The sequence below is a fragment of the Neovison vison genome, chromosome 2 (assembly GCF_020171115.1).
Source record: "Neovison vison isolate M4711 chromosome 2, ASM_NN_V1, whole genome shotgun sequence".
Taxonomy (NCBI): domain Eukaryota; kingdom Metazoa; phylum Chordata; class Mammalia; order Carnivora; family Mustelidae; genus Neogale; species Neogale vison.
Genome location: NC_058092.1, coordinates 66,220,628 through 66,244,044, shown reverse-complemented (window position 1 = coordinate 66,244,044; position 23,417 = coordinate 66,220,628). Strand labels below are relative to the sequence as shown.

The 23,417-nt window shown below is 37.6% G+C and overlaps 1 protein-coding gene across 1 annotated transcript; it reads right to left on the bottom strand.

Annotated features, from left to right (window-relative positions):
• Positions 1–484: 484 nt before the first annotated feature.
• On the bottom strand, positions 485–22,712 carry IFI44L (interferon induced protein 44 like). The gene is made up of 10 exons (XM_044238530.1): positions 22,377–22,712; positions 17,641–17,830; positions 14,067–14,554; positions 13,296–13,344; positions 12,365–12,560; positions 11,612–11,764; positions 9,296–9,467; positions 1,804–1,904; positions 1,338–1,510; positions 485–613 (listed from the first exon to the last, which is right to left on the bottom strand). Exons 3-9 carry the CDS (start codon positions 14,542–14,544, stop codon positions 1,346–1,348), a joined length of 1,314 nt encoding a protein of 437 aa, XP_044094465.1. The 5' UTR covers positions 14,545–14,554; positions 17,641–17,830; positions 22,377–22,712; the 3' UTR covers positions 485–613; positions 1,338–1,345.
• Positions 22,713–23,417: the final 705 nt, after the last annotated feature.

The window sequence follows — 23,417 nt, the reverse complement described above, 5'->3', positions numbered from 1 at the left end:
CTATTGAGCCAAAGCATATTCACTTGAAAAATACTAAGAAATTTGGAAAAGAGAGTTAGGGTTTTAGGCAGAAAACCAAAAACTTATCTTCTGAAATCTTTTTTTCTTTACTAATAGTGCTAATTTCTACAGCTACCCAGAGGAATTTAAAACCATTTGGGGGCATGTGTATAAGATAAACTTCTTTTTTTTAAAAAAAAAAAAAAAAAAAGATTTTATTTATTTATTTGACAGCCAGAGATCACAAGTAGGCAGAGAGGCAGGCATAGAGAGAAGGAAGCAGGCTCCCTGCTGAGCAGAGAGGATCATGACCCAAGCCAAAGGCAGAGGCTTTAACCCACTGAGCCACCCAGGCGCCCCAGATAACCTTCTTCTTGACTTGCACTAGTAACCTTATTTGATCACTCTACTTGGGAGACATGGAAGGATATTTTGAAATTGATTAATGAAAACTTTGGTTTTTTTTACAGAAATAACATGTAAGTCCTTAAGAAATATCTGTTCTTTTTAATTAGCTTAAATTCATATCTTCAGCCAAAGATAAGTAAAACATTCTCCCTCCTTCATGTCCATTTCTTCTCTCCAGCATTTCATTCTTTTCCAGTCTTCCCTTCTACAAGAAGAAAAATGTTCAGTACATGTTATCACCCTGGGAGAGAGGCATAATGGCAGGCATGCTTGCTCACTATAAGACACTGTGCTAAGTTCTGTGAATACAAAGGTATGTAAAATCCAAACACTGCTTCCTAAAGAATTCACAATTTATTTAGGGAAGTGAATATCCAAGTAACCGTTTTTAAATGGTTATTCAATGTATTAGTACTCACATAGAGTTCTAACTAAAGTGCTATAGACAAATAAGTAAGGGGATAGTTCATTTTGCTGGGGAGGTTGAGGAAAGTGTCACAGAAATTAAAATCCCAAATGGCGGTTTGCCTTTCTTGGCCCACCGATGCTCAGGGTTGACCTTTGAGCTTGAAGAAGGACAGATTCTAGAAGAAACCATCAGTTAGACGCTCTCAGGTACTTAAGGCAAAACGTGAATGAAAGCAGAAGTCATAAGGAGGCTGTCACCAGACAATGACTCTCATTGGTCCTGCCAGTCCAGGGTTTGGGCAAGCAACAGAACCAAGACAAATGATGTCACATGCAGAGCTGGAACATTCCTACAATTTTATCTGAGAGCAAAATAAAAAGAATAGAAGCAAAGCACATATCCTGACATAGCTATCAGGTCTAGAGCAAGCTAATGGACATCAGTCATCCAATGAGGTAGAACCGTGGGATTTTCAAAAAGCACCATGCTTTATGAGAGGGACAGAAAGGAGTCAGATCACCTGTTTCCTCAAGGCAAGTCCTCAAAGAAGTCCTCTGCTACCCGTAACATCTGCCTCAGCACAAAGAGGATCTGAGTGTCCTTTATAGGGTCCAGCTCCCACTCTGATGTGTAATTTTCAACCACGAATGTATTATAAATAGGAATATTTAACATTTTGCTGGCATCCATTATCTGTGGAAAAATTAATAAGTATAACTCATATCTGAAAATTGACTGAATTCAAATATAAATCAAGAAAGAAACTGAAAAAGCAAAAAAAAAGTACTCTTTTGAATATAATCATAGTACAAATAATTATTGTTTTAAAGTGGGACATAAACTTGAATTAACAAGGCAATCAATCCATGTCTTCATTTACCTATGAATACATAGTATGAGCGCGTGCACGCACACACAGACACACACACACATGCACACAATATAACAGCATCACAATAATGTCTGGCTAGAAATGTATTTTTTACCCGGCTCTGGAAAGTCATAGGTTTATCCATGTTTGAAAAATTGCCTTGAAGAAATTCACCGCAATTAGTTGCTTTAGTAAGCAAGAGTACACAGGCTGTATCTATATCAAAGAGATAAATCAGTTATTTTGAATCATAAATAGCAATGTTTCAACAAAGAAATTAAGTATGAGTAAAAGCAGCTCTCCTAAAAAAATGAAATATCTTTAGTAAATGTCAATATGAAACCTGAAGTTCTTCTTATTAGAAATGATCTTTTTCTTCCAGCAGAGAGATCTTTTCTAAATGCAACTGAATTCACACTGCATTGCAATCATCTATTATTCCAAATAGTATGTTTTAAGGTGATCAGGGGTGTAGGGGGGAGTGGTTGCTGGACACTGAGGACTGAAAAAGAACCCTAGAAAGTGAGGAAGGTTATATGTGAGGATTGGAAATCTACTAAGGACCTCTTTTCCTCTCCCAGTTGGCTACTAATCAAATCAAAGTTCTGCTTTACTAAGGAATGCTTCTCCAAGAGATAAAATAAACCTGAAATTTCCAAATGCCATTCAAGGATACCCCTGAGAGGCTTCTTTACCAGAGCTCTTAGTATTTTCCCCTTACATGAATCTAGTGTTTGTGATCCCTATTCCTACGTGATTGTTTTACCCTCTTCCTTTTATCCAAGTCCCAGAGGAATAACTAACAATGTTGGCCAATTAAATAAAACCTGGTTTGTGTAGAAGGCAGTTCTCAATTGACAAATATAATTTCTTTTCAACTTCTGCTAAAATGCAATTCTTCTCTTTCAGAATCAATGCAATGTCTTCTTAGAGGCTCTAAATCAGCCCAGTTAGATGAACAAAGCCATGCTGCCCAGCATGGGGTGTGGCCAGATGTCCTTGAGAAAAAGCATTCCAGACCTCAGCACTTTGTAAATCAGCCTTAGCCCAAATCCACCATCGTTTTAGAGCTGTTACATGCTTATACAGACAGTCCCTGACTTCAGATGGTTCAACTTAAGATTTTTTGACCTAACGATGGTGCAAAAGCATTATGAATTTGGAATAAACCATACTTCCAAATTTGGAATTTTGACCTTATCTGGGGCTAGAGATACAGAGTGTGGTACCTCTCAGTCAGCATGTGACCACAGGGTAAACAACTTATAAACTTACAACCATTCTCTTTCTCATTTTCACTACAGCACTCAATAAATGACATGAGATACTCAACACTTTATTATAAAACAGCTTTGCATTACATGATTTTGCCCAGCTACAGGCTAACGTAAGTGTTCCCAGCATGCTTTAGACAGGCTACACTAAGCTGCAATGTTGGTAGGTTAGGCACATTGAATGCCTTTCCAGGGGGTGTCTGGGTGGCTCAGTCAGTTGGGTGTCTGCCTTTGGCTCAGGTCATGAGCCCAGGGTCCTGGGATCAAGCCCCGCATTGGGCTCCTTGCTCCATGGCAAGCCTGCTTCTCCCTATCCCACTGCCCCCTGCTTGTGTTCCCTCTCTCTCTCTCTCTCTGTCTCTCTCTGTCAAATAAATAAATAAAATCTCTAATAAATAAATAAATAAATGCATTCTCAAGTTACACTAAGCCCATTGTAAACTGAAATAGATCTGTGTATGTTTATATACTTACACTGAGTACATCTAATGTACTTACTACAATATTTAGATTATAATATTTAAATACTACAATCTTATAATATTTAGATTCAAAACTTATTCCCATTACACAGAAAACTAAAGTTCAGTGCCCTGAAGTTAACTTTCACAAGATTAAGTTATGACTATTAAAAAATCTAGATTTACTTCGTCATTAAGACAATCCTCTGTACATTACACTGTGGCTTTCTATGTTAAGTGGTATTTCTACTGCTATACTAAAGAAGAGGCTCTAGAGTATAAATGATCAAACAATTCTCTTTTTTAAAAGTCTTTTTACCTTTTGACCACCTTCACCCATCACCTATTTTTCCCACCTCCATTTCCCCACGTCTGGTAACCACTGATCTCTACTCATCTCTATGAGCCTTTTTTTTTTCTTTTAAACATTTCATATACAGGAGAGCTTATATAGGTGTTCATCTTTCTCTGTCTGACTTACTGCACTTATCATAGTGCCCTTGAGGTCCACCAAGGTTGTTGCAAAGGGCAAGATTTCATTCTTTTTTATGACTGAATAATATTCCTGTGTGTGAGAGCATATGTGTGTGTGTGTGTGTGTGTACACCCCATTTTCTTTATCCACTGATCCACTGATGAACAGTTAGGTTGTTCTATATCTTGGCCATTGTAAATAGTGCTGCAATGAACATGGTGGGGGAGTGCATATATTTTTTTGAGTTAGTGTTTTCATTTTCTTCAGATAAGTACCCATATTGTATGGTAGTTTTATTTTTAATTTTTTAAGGAACCTCTGTACTATTTTCATAATGGCCACACCAATTTATGTGCCCACTAATGGTGTGCACGCATTCCCTTTTTCCCATATCTTCACCAGTACTGCTATTTCTCATCTTCTTTTGATAACAGCTGTTCTAGCAGGTGTGATATGATACCTCACTGTGGTTTTATTATGTGTTTCCTCGATGATTAATGATGTTGAGCATCTTTTCAGGTACTTGATGGCCTTCTGTACGTCTTCTTTGGAAAGCTGTTTACTCATTTTCTGCCCATTTTTAATTAGATTGCTTTTATGTTTTGTTTTGTTTTTGATGGTATGGATTCTTACATATTTTATTTTTTTTAAGATTTATTTATTTATTACAGAGAGAGAAAGAGATATGGGGAAGGGGCAAAGAATGGAGGGAGAGAGAATCCCTGAGTATACTCCTTGCTGAGCGCAGAGCCCAACGTGAAGCTCTCTCCCAGGACCCTGAGATCATGACCTGAGCCAAAATCATCAGACGCTCAACTGACTGAGCCACCCAAGCACCCCTTTAAATATTTTAGATACCTATATCTTATCAGTTATATGATCCGCAAATATTTTTTTTCCAATCAGTAGGCTGCCTTTCTGTTTTGTTGATGGTTTCCCTGGCTGCGCAGAAGCTTTTCAGGTTGCTGCAGTTTCATTTGTTTATTTTTGCTTTTGTTGCTTTTACTTTTAATGTGAGATTCAGTGAATCATCCCCAAGGTCTACGGTGAAGCGCTTACCACGTATGTTTTCTTCTATGATTACAGGCCTAACATTCAAGAATTTAATGCATTTTGATTTCATTTTTGTTTCTGGTGTAAGACAGTGGTTGGGTTTTATTCTTTTGCATGTGGCTGTCTAGTTTTCTCAACACCATTTATTGAAGAGACTATCTTTCCGCACTGTGTATTACTGGTCCCTTTGTCATAACTTAATTGACCAAAATGTGTGGATTTATTTCTGGGCTCTCTATTCTGTCCTCTTGATCTATGTGTCCATTTTTATGTTAATACCATACTTTTAAAATCACTATGATTTTGTAATAAATTTAAAATCAGGGAGCATGATGCTTCCAGCTTTGTTCTTCTTTCTCAAGATTGCTTTGGCTATTTGGGGTCTTTTGTGGTTCCATACAAATTTTAGGATTATTTGTTCTATTTCTGTAAAAAATGTTATTGGAATTTTGATAAGGATAGCATTGAATATGTACATTGCTTTGGAGAGTAGGCACACCTTAATATGAATTCTTCTGATACCTAAGTATAGAATATCTTTCTATTTATTTGTGTCTTCTTCAATTTCTTGAATTAATGTCTTACAGTTTTCAGTATGCAGGTCTTTCACTTCCTTGGTTAAATTTATTCTTAGATACTCTATTCTTTTTTATGTAATTGTAAAAGACTATTTTCTTAATTTCTCTTTTTGCTATACATTATTACAATCATAATATGGTGGTGAGTTCTCTAGCTTTTCTTTTTACTTCATAAATCCTATATTGGCAGCTAGAGAAGTACACCTCTAGGGAAAGCGAACTGGAGCTAGTAAAAGGAAAAGGAAGACTGTTGTCTTTTGCTAACTCAGTTGAGCATCTGACTCTTGATTTTGGCTTGGGTCACGGACTCAGGGTCTTCAGATGGAGCCCCGAGTTTGTCTCTGTACTTGGTGTGGCGTCTGCTTGTCCCGCTCCCTCCCCCAACTTGTGCTTTCTCTTTCTCTCTCTCTCAAATAAATAAAATCTTTTTTAAAAAAGAAAAATAAATAAATAAATAAGATCCAGGGTCTCACAGTATAATATCCCAAATATTAAAGTTATAATCAAGAATCACTTGTCATACCAAAACCAAGAAAACCTATATAATCAACACTTGTAGAACATACACATAATTTTCAAGTACCATGGAGCATTTACCAAAATATACTATAGACTAAGCCATAATTTAACTTTAAAACCTTTTTAAAGAATTTAAATCAGAATGTATCCTTTGACCATAATGGATCAAACTGTAAGTCAATAACAGAATGGTAACAAGAAAAACTCCATGCACTTAAAAACTAAACAATACATTCTAAATAATCCATGTGTCCTAAAGGAAGTTTCAAGGGAAATAAAAGATACATTAAACTGGAAGATAATAAAGATATAACCTATCAAAACTTGTGTACATAACTAAACAAGTGTTTACAGAAAAACATGTAACATTCAATGTTTATAATAGAAAAGAGAAGAAGAATAAAATCAACAATCTAAGTTCCTCCCCTCAAAAACCTAGAAAAAAGAAAGCAAAGTATATCCACACCAAGAAGATGAAAGAAATTAAACAGCAGAAATCAATGAACAAATTGAAAACAGGAAAACAACTTACAGTATCAATAAAACAAAAACAGAGATCCTTGAAAAGATCAATAAAATTGACAAACCTTTAGAAATAGTGACAGAGAAACAAAAGAAAAGACATAAATCACCAACATGATGAAGGACACAGGGGATATCCTTACAGACCCCACAGACAGAAAAGAAATAATGAGGAAATGATACGAACAATTTTACACACAGAAATTTGACAACTTAGGTGGAAAAGACTGAACTAAAAATTACAAAACTATCCCAACTCACCTAATATGAAACAAATTATTTTAATAGCTTGCTAACTACTTTGGGCTGTAGTTTTTTGTCGCTACAAAAAAATAAATTCTGGGCACTAAAAATCCTGAAAAGGGGCATCTGGTTGGATAAGTCGGTTAATCGACTACCTTTGGCTCTGGTCGTGGTCCTACAATCCCAGGATCAAGTCTTGCATCCTGCTCACTGTTCAGCAGGGATTCTGCTTCTCCCTCTGACCTTCTCCCTCTCATGCTCTCTCTCTCTCTCATTCTCTCTCTCTCAAATACATAAAAAAAAAAATCTTAAAAAAAAAACCCTGAAAAATACATCTCCACTAGATGATTTCATTGAAAGACTATAACAAAGATTTTAAGAGAAATAACACCAATTCTTCACAATCCCTTCAAGAAAATGGAAGAGGAACATTTCCTAACTCATTTTATGAAGCCAGTGTTACTCTAACACCAAAACCTGACAACACCTAGAAAAATAAAAACAAAAACAAAAACAAAAAACTACAGCCCAAGATCCCTCATAAATATAGATACACACATTATCAATAACACAGCAAATGTGAATAGAATTATATATCATGATTACATGGGTTTTATTCTAAAGAGACAAGGCTGGTTCAAGATTCAAAAATTAATGTAATCCTCCATATTAAGAAGACAAAGATCAACTTCATGATTATGTCAAACTGTGGGGAAAAACTATTTGATAAAATTCAACATCCATTCATGAACAAAAACTCCCAGAGAACTAAGAATAGAGAACTTCCTCAAACTAATAAAGAATTGTAAAAAAAAATTTAAAAAAATAAAAACTCATAACTATCTTCATAATGGTGAAACACTGAATAGTCTCCCTCTAAGATCAGAAACACCACAAGGGTATGTGGTATCACCACTATTATTCAACATAGTACTGGAACTTCTAGCCAGAACAATATGACAGGAAAAGGAAATAAAAGGCATGCAGATTAAAAAGAAGGAGAAAATTATCCCAGTTTAAAATGGCATGGGGAAAAAAAAAAAAACACCTTTCCTAGAACTAATAAGTGAGTTCAGCAAGATCACAAGAGACAAGATCTGCATACAAAATTCTATTGTAAATTATGTACCAGCAAGAAGCACCTGGAAACCAAAATTACAAATATGATACCATTTTTAAAAATTAAACACCAAGGTATAAATCTAGTAAAATATGAACAGGACTTGAAAGTTTAAAACTATGGAGCACTGTTGAAAGAAATCAAAGACCTAAATAAATGGGTAGCTATATTATGTTCATGGATTGGAAGAACTCAACAGAGTAAAGATGTCAATTCTCTCAAAACTTAAATGTATTTAATGTAATTACTATCAATATCCAATCAAATATTGTTTTGTGAAAATAGACAAAGTAATTCTAAAATGCCCGTAGAGGAGGAATTGAAGATGGCAGCATAAGAAAACTGTGAACTCACCTCCACCTACAGACACAGCTAATTTACAACTACATATAGAATAATTTTCCTCTGAAAAGGACCTGACAACTAGATGAACAGCACCTTCGCACACAAAAACAAGAACTGCATCCAGAAAGGTATGAGAGGCAGAGACACTGCCTTGCTCAGCACCCCACTCCAGATGCAGTGACCCCAAATTCAGGTGGGACCCCAAAAAATATGAACTCTTTCTCAAGGGATGAAGAGATTGTGCCTTACATCAGGCATCCCAACCCTGGGGGTTGGCACCAAAAAGATAAGCCCCAAAATGTCTGGTCTTGAAAATCAGTGGGGATTAAGACCAAGAGAATCACAGACCTATGAAGAACAGAGATCCCAATCTTTTTTTTTTTTTTTTAAAGATTTTATTTATTTATTTATTTGACAGAGAGAGATTAGAAGTAGGCAGAGAGGCAGGTAGAGAGAGAAGGAGGAGGAAGCAGGCTCCCTGCTGAGCAGAGAGCCTGATGCGGGACTCGATCCCAGGACCCCGAGATCATGACCTGAGCCGAAGGCAGCGGCTTAACCCACTGAGCCACCCAGGCGCCCCAGAGATCCCAATCTTAAAGGGCTCCCACGCAAACCCAGACGCTGAGATCCAGTGAGAAAGCCACAGACTGAAAAGCAGCTAGACTGTAAGTGAGAGAGACCCACTCACTACTTTTGAATCTACACATGTGATTCAACAATACAGAGGCGCACTCTTGCATTGTAACAGTGTCATTTTTCTGCGTTTGATCTTCCTGGTCAGGTCACATAACCTGGGGAGATGACCACCCTATCAAACCACTGGAAAAGCACATGTGACCAAAACAACAACAACAACAAAAAATGAATGACCTCTGTCTGCTATTGCCACCAACCAACCCGGGATTCAGGAAACTGGGTGAAAGGTCCATAGGATCTCTCTGAACTCTCCTCGCAACATTCTGTGAATCTGTAATTATTTCAAAATAGAAGTTTTTTGATAAGGACAATGAGACTCACCATAGCTCAAGACTTCTTTCTGAATTTGTTGGAACTTTGCCACCATCTTAGAGGAGAGATCATTGATAGAGTTGATATCTAGGACATAAGCCACACAGTGAATCCTGTCCTTCAGTGACGGAGAGGCAATGAAGTTAGGATGACTGAGTGTAATTGGTCTACTGGGGTTCAACTGTTATAGAAACATAAGATAACATTTAGAGAATGTATGCTGAGTTTTTTAAGACACATTCATGCTTCAAATGTGACTACCACTAACCTCCAAACTGAAACTTTCCTCCCTCCACCCACTCTGCCCCCAGGTTAATTAGTAGTGTCCTTCCATACTTCCTCTCCACTATGAGTGTAATATTATATCTTGCTTATAGAAAAACCACATCATTGCACTGGTGAAAATGAGAATTACACACACTTTACATTATCCATAGTGGAAATATCTCAGGAAAGTACAATGTTTAAAAAGCTAATCTCAAATCCCAGAGTCAAGAAAGAAAGAAAGAAAGAAAACTACCATTGCAACTGGTTATACTTCATTTAAGACTTCTCTCTAAACATTTTCTTTTTTTTTTTTAAAGATTTTATTTATTTATTTGACAGACAAATCACAAGTGGGCAGAGAGGCAGGTAGAGAGAGAGGAAGGGAAGCAGGCTCCTCGCTGAGCAGAGAGCCCCATGTGGGGCTCGATCCCAGGACCCTGGGATCATGACCTTAGCTGAAGGAAGAGGACTTAACCTACTGAGTCACCCAGGCACCCCTCTCTAAACATTTTCTGTACTTAAATGGATTAATGGATAGAGAAAAAAAGGAAAGAGAAAAATACATTGAAAATGCATTTTTAAATACTATAGTTTCCTTAATTTCACAGAAGAAAAATAAATAAAAATGAAATAGAAGAAATATCAAATTTTAAGTTAGTATCCCCTTACCACAGAACAATAATTTTTCTAGGATTAAGAAAACAGATAAATACAGCAAAGCGGGGGAGGGGGCAAGGGGTGGCGCCTAACTGGCTCAGTCGGTTAAGCGGTTAAGCGGCTGCCTTGGGTCATGCTCCCATTGTCTTGGAATGGAGCTCCCTGCTCAGTGGGGAGCCTGCTTCTCCCTCTGCCTGCTGCTTTCTCCCCTTTTCAAATAAATAAATAAAATCTTAAAAAATAAATAAATAGATAGATAGGTAAGAAATATAAGAATAAATAAATAAAAATATAGTAAAGGGCTACATTCGTTATTTTTTCCCCATATTTTTCCATGTTGGACTGAACTGATTCCTCTTTGTTGTAAAAAATGAAGGTTTTCATAGGCTCACAATATCTCCCATTTCTTGGCTCTGTTCCACCTCCTGTATCTTATGTCTCCTTAGATTGTGAGGATAAAAATTATGTTCTTAGTCAACCCTGTGTTTCCAGTAAGCAGCAGCATAGCACCTGGCACAAATTAGGTTTTTAATCACGGGTTTTTTTTTTTAATGTATGAGTACATAGTTAAGGTTTCCAATCAAGCACAACAGAAGTCACTGTTCAGAGATTGTATTATACCCAATGCCTAAAAGAAAAGTGATGATAATGGTTGACCTTTTGAGAATAAAAAGTATATGATCTGATTTATCTTCTCAGGCACCCTATGAAATGGGCATTATGATCACCTACAGTTCACACATAAAAAAGTAAGACTTATAAAGACAAGTATGTAACTTGCTTATGGGTACACATCCAACTAGTGGCAGAGCCAACCTTTGGACATAGGTAATTAGGTAGCATTTAAGTAGTGAACTCTAAGTACTTACAGTATAATAATAGTACATTTCAACAAAAAGTGGTTAATTGTTCCAAGATTTTGTCTAATTGATCAAAAAAAGTGCATGAGATTAAAATATAACATTCCTATCTATTTTACAGTAAAGAATGATATAAACAAAATCTCCTCCTGTCCTTTTCCTGGAATCTGTATGAGTAATTTGGCTGCATTTCTTTTATGTTCTTTCTCTCTCTCTTTTTTTTTCTTTTGAGATCACTTTTTTTTTTTTATTTTTTAAGTTATCACCACACCCAGTGTGGTTCGAACTCATGGCCCAGACTCAAGAGTCACGAGTTCTACAGACAGAGCCCAGCCATGCACCCCAGGCTTTCTTTCTTAATGCTCTAGAAAATAAGTTACTCTATTTTACTTATTTGAGTACTTATTCATTTAAAGTAGAGTAGTGTTGGTTGATGTTGAAAATACCTTATGACAGTTGAAACCGCCTTATGGGGTAAAAATTTAACAAAAACAATTGATGAAACTGATTTTAAATGTTTTAGAGGTTGGAGAGCTCTTACCTGATACCTGTCTGGCATGCAGCCTTTTAAGATGTAGGGTATATCTTCCATGCACAATCCAACTCCTTCTTTCTCATGTAGGCCCATGGAGTCACACAACCTAAATGGCAGGTATTTGCCATGTCTCCCATCTTTAATAGGATATATCCTATACTATAAAACAAAGTATATCAAAGGTAAAAATTCATTCTTCCACTAGCATTCAGGACATGACAATAGGAAGAACAGAGAGTGGTTAATATTTTGACACTGTGGTCTTCAAACATTTGGTCTCAGGATCACCTGACACTTAAAAATTACTGAGAATCTCAAAGGTATTTTATTTATGTAGGTTATAGCTATTGACATTTAACATAAAAATTTTAGACAGAAGACAATTAAATATTTTTTAATAATTTTAAAATACAATTATGAATCTATATTACAATGTTAAGTTAAAGGACATTTTTATGAAAAAAAAATTATTTTCCCCCAAAATTATCAATTGCAATTCTTTTTTTTTAACAAGTGCCAAAAAGCATTCTTCGAATTACTGCTTCTTGCATGCATAAAAATGGAAAGCCTCTCAGTGAAACACAACTCAATGGAGGGAATTCTGAATCAACTTTTGCTCCTTTTTTATATTTGACTTAGCATTTAATTGCTTGGATCAGGAGGAGGTTAATGTTCTAAGAGAAAATGGTGAAGAAATGAACAAACCTGAAAATTATAATCAATAAAACAAAATCCTCAGAAAATTCTTAAATCACTTACCTGTTCAGTAATGCTGGTGACATCAGACCCCACTCTGGCTTGGCGAGTCAGACGGCCTTGGAAAACAGACTTCACTGAATTGATAAAACTAGACTTTCCAGACCCAATTGGACCCAGCAAGAGAATACGAATTTCTGAAACAAAGTCTACACAGGGCTTGTAGGTTCCGAGTTCGACTAGAAGTGAATCTCTGTGCCTGTCAAATGACACGCAATACTTAAAGATAAAAGCCAAACTTTCACAGGAACAGTACAGTTCTGCTGCTTCTTTCCTTCCCTTTACAAGTATGTTTTCATTACTTATTATCTTCGCATTAACATCTATCATATGATTTGAAATGGTCTAAAGCTAATGCATTTTGTGCATGAAGACAATGCTTTTATCTATATCCAAATAAAGAAACATTAACCAGCAACCAAATCACTGTTAAAAACTATGAGCGTTAGACCACATAGATCTAACAAATTCCAACAACCCTGAAGATAAGCATTATTTCAGTAATAATACTATATTAAGGAGAAATGAAATATATGCAATGCAGATATTTATCTATAGATTGGCAAAGAAGATTTTGTTTTTAAAACTTACTGAAACTCCCCCAAAACCTTTATATCCAGGGAAAGCCTTCACAGGAATTACCTGAAATAGTCCTCTAGACTTTTCTGCCTGGAAGACTTTGAATCTAGCAAGTCCAATGTGAAACATAAAGCCAAACTATCACCAGGTAGATTATTTTAAAGGTTCGCAGTTGGTAGTGATTTTGTCCCTGTTGTTGCTGTAAATTGCCTTGAACATACTATAAAATAACATTGTAACTCATTTTTTATCACTCCAAGTTATATGATCTTTATTTTACTCATTCATTTCCAACGCCATTTATAGATGTGTCCTAAATAAAATAAGTAACAGATAGTCCAAGAACCTAACTTACTTGGTGGCTCCTGTTATCTTGCTTATGTAGTTTATATCATCCTCAATTCCTGTAGGAAAGAAACAGCATAATAACCTTTTTAATTTGCCCAACTAAATATGCCCCAGTGTGCCTTCTGAATGGGGCAGAGAGTCTGCTTATACAAACCAGGGCTGGGCTGTCCAGCTAGGAGCTAGAGTTGGCAACATCACGCAAAGAGAAGGGAAAATTAACCTCCCTGCACAGTAACTGGTTCTGGAAACTCTCACCTAACTACACCTAGAGATCTTACAGCTGACCCAAAAGCCATCATCGCGCCAACATAAACCCCGCCCTCGCTGGCTCTCCCTCTCCAATTCTCCACTCCTACTTCTCAGCTTGCTTTGCTCAAAGCTGCCTGTACATTCTAAGCAATACCTCACAACCTTCATGCTCCCTAGGTTTCATTTTGAAGTTTATGAATGAGAAAGCTGATAGCATGAAAACTGACTTTCCTCTCATTTGTCCTTGTTCTTGCAGCTCAATTATGACCCATGAACACAAAGAGAAACTAGAATCAGAATGTAGGATTCTCGGGCGCCTGGGTGGCTCAGTATCTTAAAGCCTCTGCCTTCAGCTCGGGTCATGATCCCAGAGTCCTGGGATTGAGCCCCACATCGGGCTCTCTGCTCAGTGGGGAGCCTGCTTCCCCTTCTCTCTCTGCCTGCCTCTCTGCCTACATGTGATCTCTGTCTGTCAAATAAATAAATAAAATCTTTTTAAAAGAATGTAGGATTATCTAATTTAGCATACCGTCAACGTGAAAAACTTCACATTCCGAATACTTGCTGCCAGAACGCAAATATGTGCCTAAAGTATTCCTTAATGAATCATCCACAGAAAAGCTGCTTTCACCTGGATGTACAGAAAACACCTCTTGGCCAGAAGAATAACATACCAGTTGTCCAGAATTAATTTTTGTTTCTGTTTCTAAAACTGCAGTTTTCATTGCAGTTATAGCATTCTTTTGAAACGAAAAATAGAAGGAGGGATTGACCGTTTTAAAATTGTTATGCTCTTCAGGATGATCCCCAAGCATAAAGACCCCCAAAACAAAGTTACCAACATAAATTATTGTTACAGTAGGTCCCTGACGAGTGCACTTTTCATTCATACTACGAATGTCCCTCTCATGGACACTAGACTTATAAAGAAGTCTCAAGGACACATTCCCAAGCATCTTCTCCAGACTCTTCTGCTCACTCCATGTCAATCTGGTTGCCACTGCCATTGTTCTGTATCTGATAGAAAAACAATAATAAGTTGAGAGGCTAGTTAGTATATCACAATGGTTTAAAGCATAGATTTCTGCTTCTAGCTCCAACGCGTTATTTTTTTTCCCTCTGGCCCAATTAAAATATGTTATTTGGACCACAAGGCAAAAAAAAAATGTGTATGTGTATGTATATACATATATATATATAGATATATATAGATTATCCTATATATATCCTACCGTTTTCCATTCCTTCTCTATGTGCATGCATGTGTATAGACATAGATATATGCATGTATGTATACATATATAGATATATGTATGCACATGTACATATACATATATGTATATGGATATGTGTACATATATGTACATAGATATATGTATACATATATGCATACATAGATCTATGTATGTATACATAGATCTATGTATGTATATTTCTCTCTATGTGTGTATGCGTGCGTATGTACCTAGATATACGTATACATAGTATATCTATGTAGTAGATAGCATATATAGTATATGTATACGTATATCTAGGTACATACGCACGCATACACACATAGAGAGAGAGAAAGAGAAAGAGAAATGCAAAACAGTAGGTACCTATGGAAAAAATAGGTAATTTAGAAATAAAAAATCATTATATTTTTTAAAGTCAGTAGACAAATGAAAGCTTAGATAAAGGACATAGTAAAATTAATAAATTAGAACAGCGATCAGCAAAATTTTTTCTTAATGACAGAGAGTAAATATTTTAGGCTTTGTGGGCCACGTGGTCTCTGCCGTAATTACTCAACTTTGCCAATGTGACACAAAAATGGAGACAATGTGTAAACAAATGGGTATGACTGTGTTCCAATAGAGTCTTTTTTATCAAAACAGATGGGCGTCACACAGGTTATAGTGGGCCAACCCATGAAGTAGAAGGCAGGAGAAAGGAATTTTTACAAAAAACAGTTCCGAAAGAAAGAAACTGACATATGAAAGGAGTTAACAGACATCAAGGTCCTACAGCAGCAGAATAAACCAAGGGCCATCATGCCAATTCTTTCAACGAGAAAAATGAGAACACAGGGTAAACTGTAAATACATATATTTGAAAGCACTGGAGGGCTAAGATTGGGAAAAGAAGTGAACACAGAGAGGTAAGCCTGGCATTGGGGAGCGCATTTCCATGAGGACTATCTGTTAGCTTTAGACGAGGTGCCAGAGATGCTGAGATTTTGGGCAAAACTGCTGCTAGACTCCCAGAGCCACGTCAATAGAGCGCAACGAAGAGGATGCCTTGGCAACCCTCCTCTCAGGCCATGGGCAAGGATTTTTGTTTGTTTTTTGTTTATAGAAGACAGGGAGAGTGAGCAAGCCCAAGAAAGTACAGGAGCCAGGAGAGAGGAGGAGCAAGGGGCGGGGGAGCAGGGAGCAGGGAGCCTGATGACTTGGGGCCCTGGTGAGAGGGCTTGATCCCAGGACACCAGAATCATGAGCTGAGGTGAAGGCAGTCACTTAACTGACTGAGACACCCAGGCGCCCCCGTGTGCAAGGATTCTGAAGAGCTACAGGGAAGAAGGAAGGGTGGACTGGAAATGGACAGACTCAACCGCATCTCCTAAGTAATTTCAGTCTATGGTTGGATTAGTATAAATGAAGGTTTCTTATGCCCCCAACAGCATGGCGGATGCAAAAACAGATCTTGTCTAGATTAAGAGAACATCTTCGTAGCCTCCATTTTTTTATATTCAGTGATTCACATTCATTATAAACACAAGAGAGGAAATGGAATAACAGGATAGAAAAACCAAGAGAAAAAGCAGAACACAGAAATGAACCCATACTGTTTATTAATTAGTTTTGTTTTTTAGATTCCACAGGTAAGAGAAATCAGAAGGCATTTTTCTTTCTGACTTATTTCACTTATCATAATTCCCTCTAGATCTATCCATGTCCCAAATGACAAGATCTCATCCTTTTGTATGGCTGACTGATGTGTGTGTGTGTGTGTGTGTGTGTGTGTATCTCACATCTAGTGGAAAATCTGTCTCTAATGAAAAAGCAGTCAAAATATATGAAGAAGACATTCACAGACAAGGTAACTCAAGCTGCAAACATACAAAAGTGTTCAATCATTTTACAAACGAAGAAGTGTAAATGAGATATTATTTCACATCAAACAAAAGTCCAACAATACCAAGTTGATCCAGACAGAGATAATATTCACATTATTTTTTTTCAAAGATTTTATTTATTTACTTGACAGACAGAGATCACCAGGAGGCAGAGAGGCAGGCAGAGTGAGAGGAAGGGAAGCAGGCTCCCCGCCGAGCAGAGAGCCCGATGTGGGGCTCGATCCCAGGACCCTGGGATCATGACCTGAGCCGAAGGCAGAGGCTCCAACCCACTAAGCCACCAGGCACCCCTAATATTCACATTATTTTGAGAGACACACATCACTTTGGGGAGCAAGTACGCTCATAGCGGCATTGTTTAGGGTGACATTAGAAGATTGCAGGGACAGATTTTGTCAGATTCACACAATGAAATACTAGAGAGCACTGAAGTGACTAAACTAGACCTATTTGTATCAACATTGTTAAAGCTCAAAACATCAATCTTGAGTGGAAAAAAGCAATTGAGAATCATACACTTATGATATTTAAATAAACTGTTAACACAAAAGGATACTAGAGCTTGTGTTTAGATACATATGTCCATATATCAAAGGCACCAAAAACCAGCAAAACAACAATTGATCCCAAAGTCTGGATGATATTTCCCTCAGGGAAGGAAAGGAAGAGAAAGGAATGGAGGAGAGATTCAAAGGTAACTTCAACATTGTTTGTAAGGCTTTTATTTTTCCGAGGTAAAAAACTATTCTAATTTGATAAAGCAAGTCATTTTTAAAAATCTGAGAACCGCGTGAGATTACACTGGAGCTTACTTAACATTCTGGAGTCCCCTGTGTTTGAAATGTTCATTAAAAACAAAACAAATTCAAGAGGAAGTTATGATCATTAGCAGCAATTTCCTCTGAAGTTCTTTTTCCAAAAAAAGGCAGTCAATTTTCTTCATACACAGCTGGAAAACATCCAATGGCAAAAAGCCACTTACCTGTGTTTTAAGAGTTGGAGGGAGCTTACAGGTAGTGGTAGGTGCTCTGTTCCCTGTATCCAGCAGCCCGTTTGGAGACTGAAAGGTTCTGCTGAGACCGGTATCTTCTGGTTTGAGAAAAACGAAAGTGAAACTCAAAGCAGCAGTCAGCAGGCAGCTTGTGGCTCGTTCTTAAGTTTCTTTTTCCTTGCTAGAAACAAAGAACAGAGAAAAACGAAAAGGCAAAAGAAAAAGAAAATGATTTCTGCCAAACACCTGAAAAAGATCTTGGTCCCCTCTGTAGCCCACATGGAGGCTTGTAAGAAATGGTGATTAATAAAGAACTGCCCTAAAACCAATAGTTAACATTCTGCACATTTAACTGTGGACTAGACACTGTGCCACTGCATTCATTTTCCTAGTTTCTTCTTGAAACAATCTCATACACTAATCACTCATAGTATCTTTATTTGTCAAAGTATGCAAACAAAACTTAAGGACGTGAGGTGACTTTGCCCAAATTAATTCCACGAGCAGAGTGGTAGCCCTGGCCGGTATTTGAAACCAGGTCTTCCTGCACGGGAACAAACAGATGAGGATCGGACTTTTCCTGAATTCATTCCTAAGGCAGTGCACAGCCTTGTTTCCCATTTACACATTCAGTCATTCAGCACTGGTTTCGAACCTGGGGATGGATAGTGCTGAGTAAGATGAAAACACTGCCCTCACATCGCATGCCATGTGCTCAGGGAGGCGGTCAGGTACATAGACAGTTATATCCGAGCCCTACGAGCTACAAAAGAAGTAAAAACCAGATCCCCTGGGGACCAGGATAACAGTGGACTCACCCAGTCTTAAGGCACTAGTAAAAGCTAGCAAATTAAAATTTAGACTAAGGCATGAATTGTAGGGCAGGAAGAAATTTCCTTCTGCCCTCCAAGGATTTTCCAGCAGGTCTAGGAATTCAACGGGCCCGAGACGTATTAACAAAAGGAAAAAACAAAGTTTTAGGATATGTGCATGGAGGCCCAATAATGAAATTGAGACCTGATGAAATGACAAAGGCAGGCAGTTTTTATACAATATAGACAAAGAAACCATAAATTTGTGAGAACTCGGCAGGATAAAAAGAAAAGAGAGGCTTGGGAACTTTCATTAGTAAGGAATTCTAAGTGGAATCTGCGCTGAGCTAGCTATAGATTTGTACACACACACACACACACACACACACACACACACACACTGAGGTTTATTGTTACTGCTTTCTTGGCTTTTAAGTTCCCTCTCTTTGGTGATAAGGATATCTTTTTACTTCTAGTACAGGGAAGATACTTTTCATGTAACAGATTTATGTCCTCCTTTCTGGAGGTCAGAGAAGGTTCTAAATGTCTTTACACCGACTGTTTCCCAAGTAGCCTCAATTCAAAATAATCAGTATGTCATTGTGGTACATTTGGGGGCAGCCCACCTTGGGACCCTACAAAGTGCAAGGAAGACATGATGCAAGAGAGAGCACAGGGTCATCAGGGACCTCCAAGGATTTTAGCCTGCTGGCACGGATTGACAGCATCAAACTGGCAGTAATGACCCTAGGAAAGGGATTCGGCAATACCGAAGACTCTAAAAGCAGGAGAATGGCATCATCAAAATTCAAAGTCTTAGGAAGAAGAGCTAGTTTTTTCCTGCTTTGTAACAAATATCATGAATCTAGAGGCTTTAAAACAACTCACATTTATTACAACATAGTTTCCGAGGATCAAGAAACCCAACATGGTTCAAAAGAATTTTTTGCTCAGGGTGCGTCCCTCAAGGCATTGGCCAACAGTGATCCGATCTTTCTCTGGGAAGGGATCTAATACAAAGCTCAGGTTGTTGGCAGAATTTCATTCTTAGCAAGGGTAAGACTGAGGTCCTGTTTTCTTTGCTGATTGCCAACCTGAAGCTACTCTCAGCTCCTGGAGGTTGCTCCCAGTTTCTTGACAATGGCCTTTGCACTCATCTTATACACATGGCAGCAACAGAATCCTCCAAAGTCAGCAGCAGAATCTTCTCTGTGTCAGTCTCCTTCATGCCTTGAGTCTCTGCCTTCAGAAAGCATCCCTTTCTTTTAAGGGCTTGTCCAATTTTTTCAAGACCACTGAAGACAATCACTTTCTTAAAGACAATAAATGAATTATGGAACTGATACCCCATCATTTTTAGATCTCTGCCACACTCCAGGGGAAGGAGTTGTACAAGGAGGTAGGCCATTGGGAGGCCGTGGTAGATTTCTGACTATAACAAAGGACAAGACTAGAATCCAAGCGATTCATTTTTAGCCTTTTGCATTTACTCATTAATTCATTCATCCATTCATCCATCCATTCTTTCTTCTCTTAATAAAAAATATATTGAGCACCAATATGCCACACTCTGTGCTAAACTCTAGGGACATAAACATAGATTCTACCCTCATAAAACCAACCCAGAATGAAATTAGGTGAGGCACTGCATGAATCTAAGAATAAGATTAGGTACAATAAAGAATTTAAGGGAAACACATAATAATCTTCCGGTTCTTTTTAAAGTATTTTTAGTTATTAGACCATGGGCAACAGAAAATGAAAAAGCTACCTTCACAGAAAAATCACAGGATGAACGGATGTCATCTTTGCTGGATTAGGAGGTAACATGGCCATCTTTTTTGAGGTACTAGAGTACGTACAAGAGCTGCCGTGTATACCTTTTATCAGTTAAAAAATATATTTTTAAAAAACCACATAATATAAAAATAATTGATATTTTCATTAAGTTTTGAGGATGCTATTTATTTATAAGGAAACAAATCTTCTTAAGAAGTATATAAAGGCTGTTTAAAGAGAAAGAAATGGAAGGTGGAGAACTATGAAGAGAGGATATTCCCATCTCTCAAGTCTGAGGTTGGTGGGATTAATGAGTAGTTGAAATCATTCCAGGGCCTCCCTGGAGTAAAGCCCTAAATCCTACACTCCAGCCCTCAAAAACTGAATGGCTAACATTTTTTTGTCACTTGAGATAATCCTGGAGCTGAATAAGGGAACCACCTCTCAAAGCAGTGAGCATCACCCACATTGTGTGGCGAGTCCGGAAGACCAGGGAGCCAGAGCTACCTCGCCTGAGAGACATCAAAACGAGGCTCTACTCTCTCTCTCTTTCTTCAGTCTCCCCGTTCTTCTTCTGCAGCCTCTTCCCGGTACAAACCTGGGGTCATTTACTTCCCAGTGCTGTCTTGCCTCGAAGATTTCATTTTCCTTCCATCCACTTGGTTTCCCATCTCATAGTTCCTTCTTTTTTTATTTCTGCCCTCTCAATATTTTTCCTTCCTTGGCCTTCTCCGTCCTCCTCTGTAGTTTCCCCCACCTCTGCTTGCCGTACCCTCGCTGCTTGATTTACGACAAAAATGAATTAAACGAAATAGATGAGTGACAACTTAGGAGTCCTGAAGATTAAAGAGGAGCCTGGTAATAGCCATTGCGACACAATCTACTTTTCTGAAAGGAGATAGAGCATATTTAAAGAAAAGTGTCGCTTTGAGAAAATAAAAATAATAAAAATGAACATTTTTCTTATGGTTAAATCATTCCCTTTCCTTATGACTAAACATTTACTTTGTCATTTATTGATTACATATTATTCTGTATTAGACCTCGAAAGTGAACTGATTTAAACTCAGACTCAGTCTCAGGAAGAACAGCCAACAACAATGACAGGTTCATTGTCATAACACAGGGTGTTTTTACATTGAAAAAGCACTGTAATTTGGCATATTAATAAACAAAAAAGATAAAAATAATATGATAATATCGATTCAGGTGATAAACACTTAAACTCTGACACCCACTCATTATATTAAAAAAGAGCCTTAGGGGCAACCAGGTGGCTCAGTTGATTGACCACTGGACTCTCAATTTCTGCAGGGGTCATGATCTCAGGGTTGTGAGACTGAGTGAACCCTGCCCCCCCATCAGGCTCTGCACTGAGTGTGGAGCCTGCTCAGGATTCTCTCTCGTGCTCCCTCCCTCTCTAAAAATAAAAAGTTTTTTTTTTTTTTTAAATTTTTAAAAACCTTAACTTTGAATAGAATGGATGTTCCTTAATCCAATAGAGTGTCTGGTAATAAGGAAACAAATATAGCATGCACCATATTTAATGGTGTAATACTGAACCATTTTTCCAAAAGCAAGGCTTTATTACCAGCTCTAATCAATATTGTACTGAAAGTTAGACATGCAGTAAGTTAAGATACAGAAATAAAAAGTATAAGGGTTAGAAAGGAAAATATAAACCCAGTTATTAGCATAAGCATGACTTTATATGTGAAAAACAAGGAAGATTATATACACTATAAGCATTCCTATGTAAATTTAGCAAGCTCAGTGGATAAAAGGTACATTGAAATCTATTAAATTCCTATTATAAGAACAACAGGAAAATTAATAATAAAATAGATGAAATAAAAGATACATGAAAATTTTAGGAATAAATGCATCATGTGACTTACAAGAATAGAACTAACGGAAAAACATACCATGTTCACATATTGGAAGACATTATTATAAAGATATTATATCAGCCTGAATACAATCAGGAGAAAGAAACCACACAGTAGGATCTGAGAAAGTTTAATTTAAAGAACTATTTACAATAACAGCATATGGTAGTGATGAGGGATTAGCTAGAGGTAAAAAACCAAAAACTACAGTAAAGAGCAGATGTCAGGATCTCAGAAATGATCTTACCCTTAGGGTGAAATAAGATACAGAGGAAGATGTCCCAGCAGGTGTAGGCGCAAGACCTGGTTATGGCCTTGTCTCACTAAATGGCAAAGAAGTGCCTGTGGTGCAGAAGGGAAAATGGCTGGGAATTCACCCCCTCGGGTGCTAGGGAAAGCCACAGCGAGAGGTGTCTCACTGGAGTCACCCGGCGGCAAAACCGCTCAAGGGGGGATCCTGGGGAACGCGGCGGGCTGCTTGTGCTGCTGCCCCCATACCCCAGAGGGGCCCGTCATTGAAATGGCTGTGCGTGCTTCAGGAGTTGGACACTGAAGAAGCCCCACGTTTCACAACCTGCAGAACCAGGAAGCAGAACCCTTCTCTTGCAACGACTCTCCAGAGCCCTCTACTGACAGAACTGAACTTGGAGCCCACAGGCAAGGGCGGGGCATTTAAAGGGACAGCTTCCATCTCAGAGACTCCACAACAAAGGATAAATTTGGAACTAAGAGTCAATAAACAGATAACTGGAACAGAAGAACAGCAAAATTAACTATTACAAACGATTGTAAAACCATCATAAACATGACAATGGGTAATTGATGAAAGAGAGACAAACTGACCAATTGCACGAAATAGAGTCCAGAGACAGACTCACACATACATAGTCACGCGACGGGGTATACATATATATGTATACCTCTCATATATACATATATATATAACTAGCACCCAGAGTACTCCCCTTGTCCCTGCTTCTAACCATAACATAACATATATATATACACATATATATGTATATGTGTGTGTATGTCTGTTTTGTGCATATATATATATATATATATATATATATATATATATACCAGTACAGATCAAGAAATGATGGTTTATTCAATACATGGTCCTGAATTAACCAGATAGCCTTACAGAAAAGAAATTAATTTCTATCCATACTCAAAAACTTCCAGATGGATTGCAAATCTGCATGTGAAAGGTAAAACAATCAATCTTTTAGAAGAAAATTATAAGAGAACATTTCCAGACTTCAGAGTAGACAAAACATTCTTA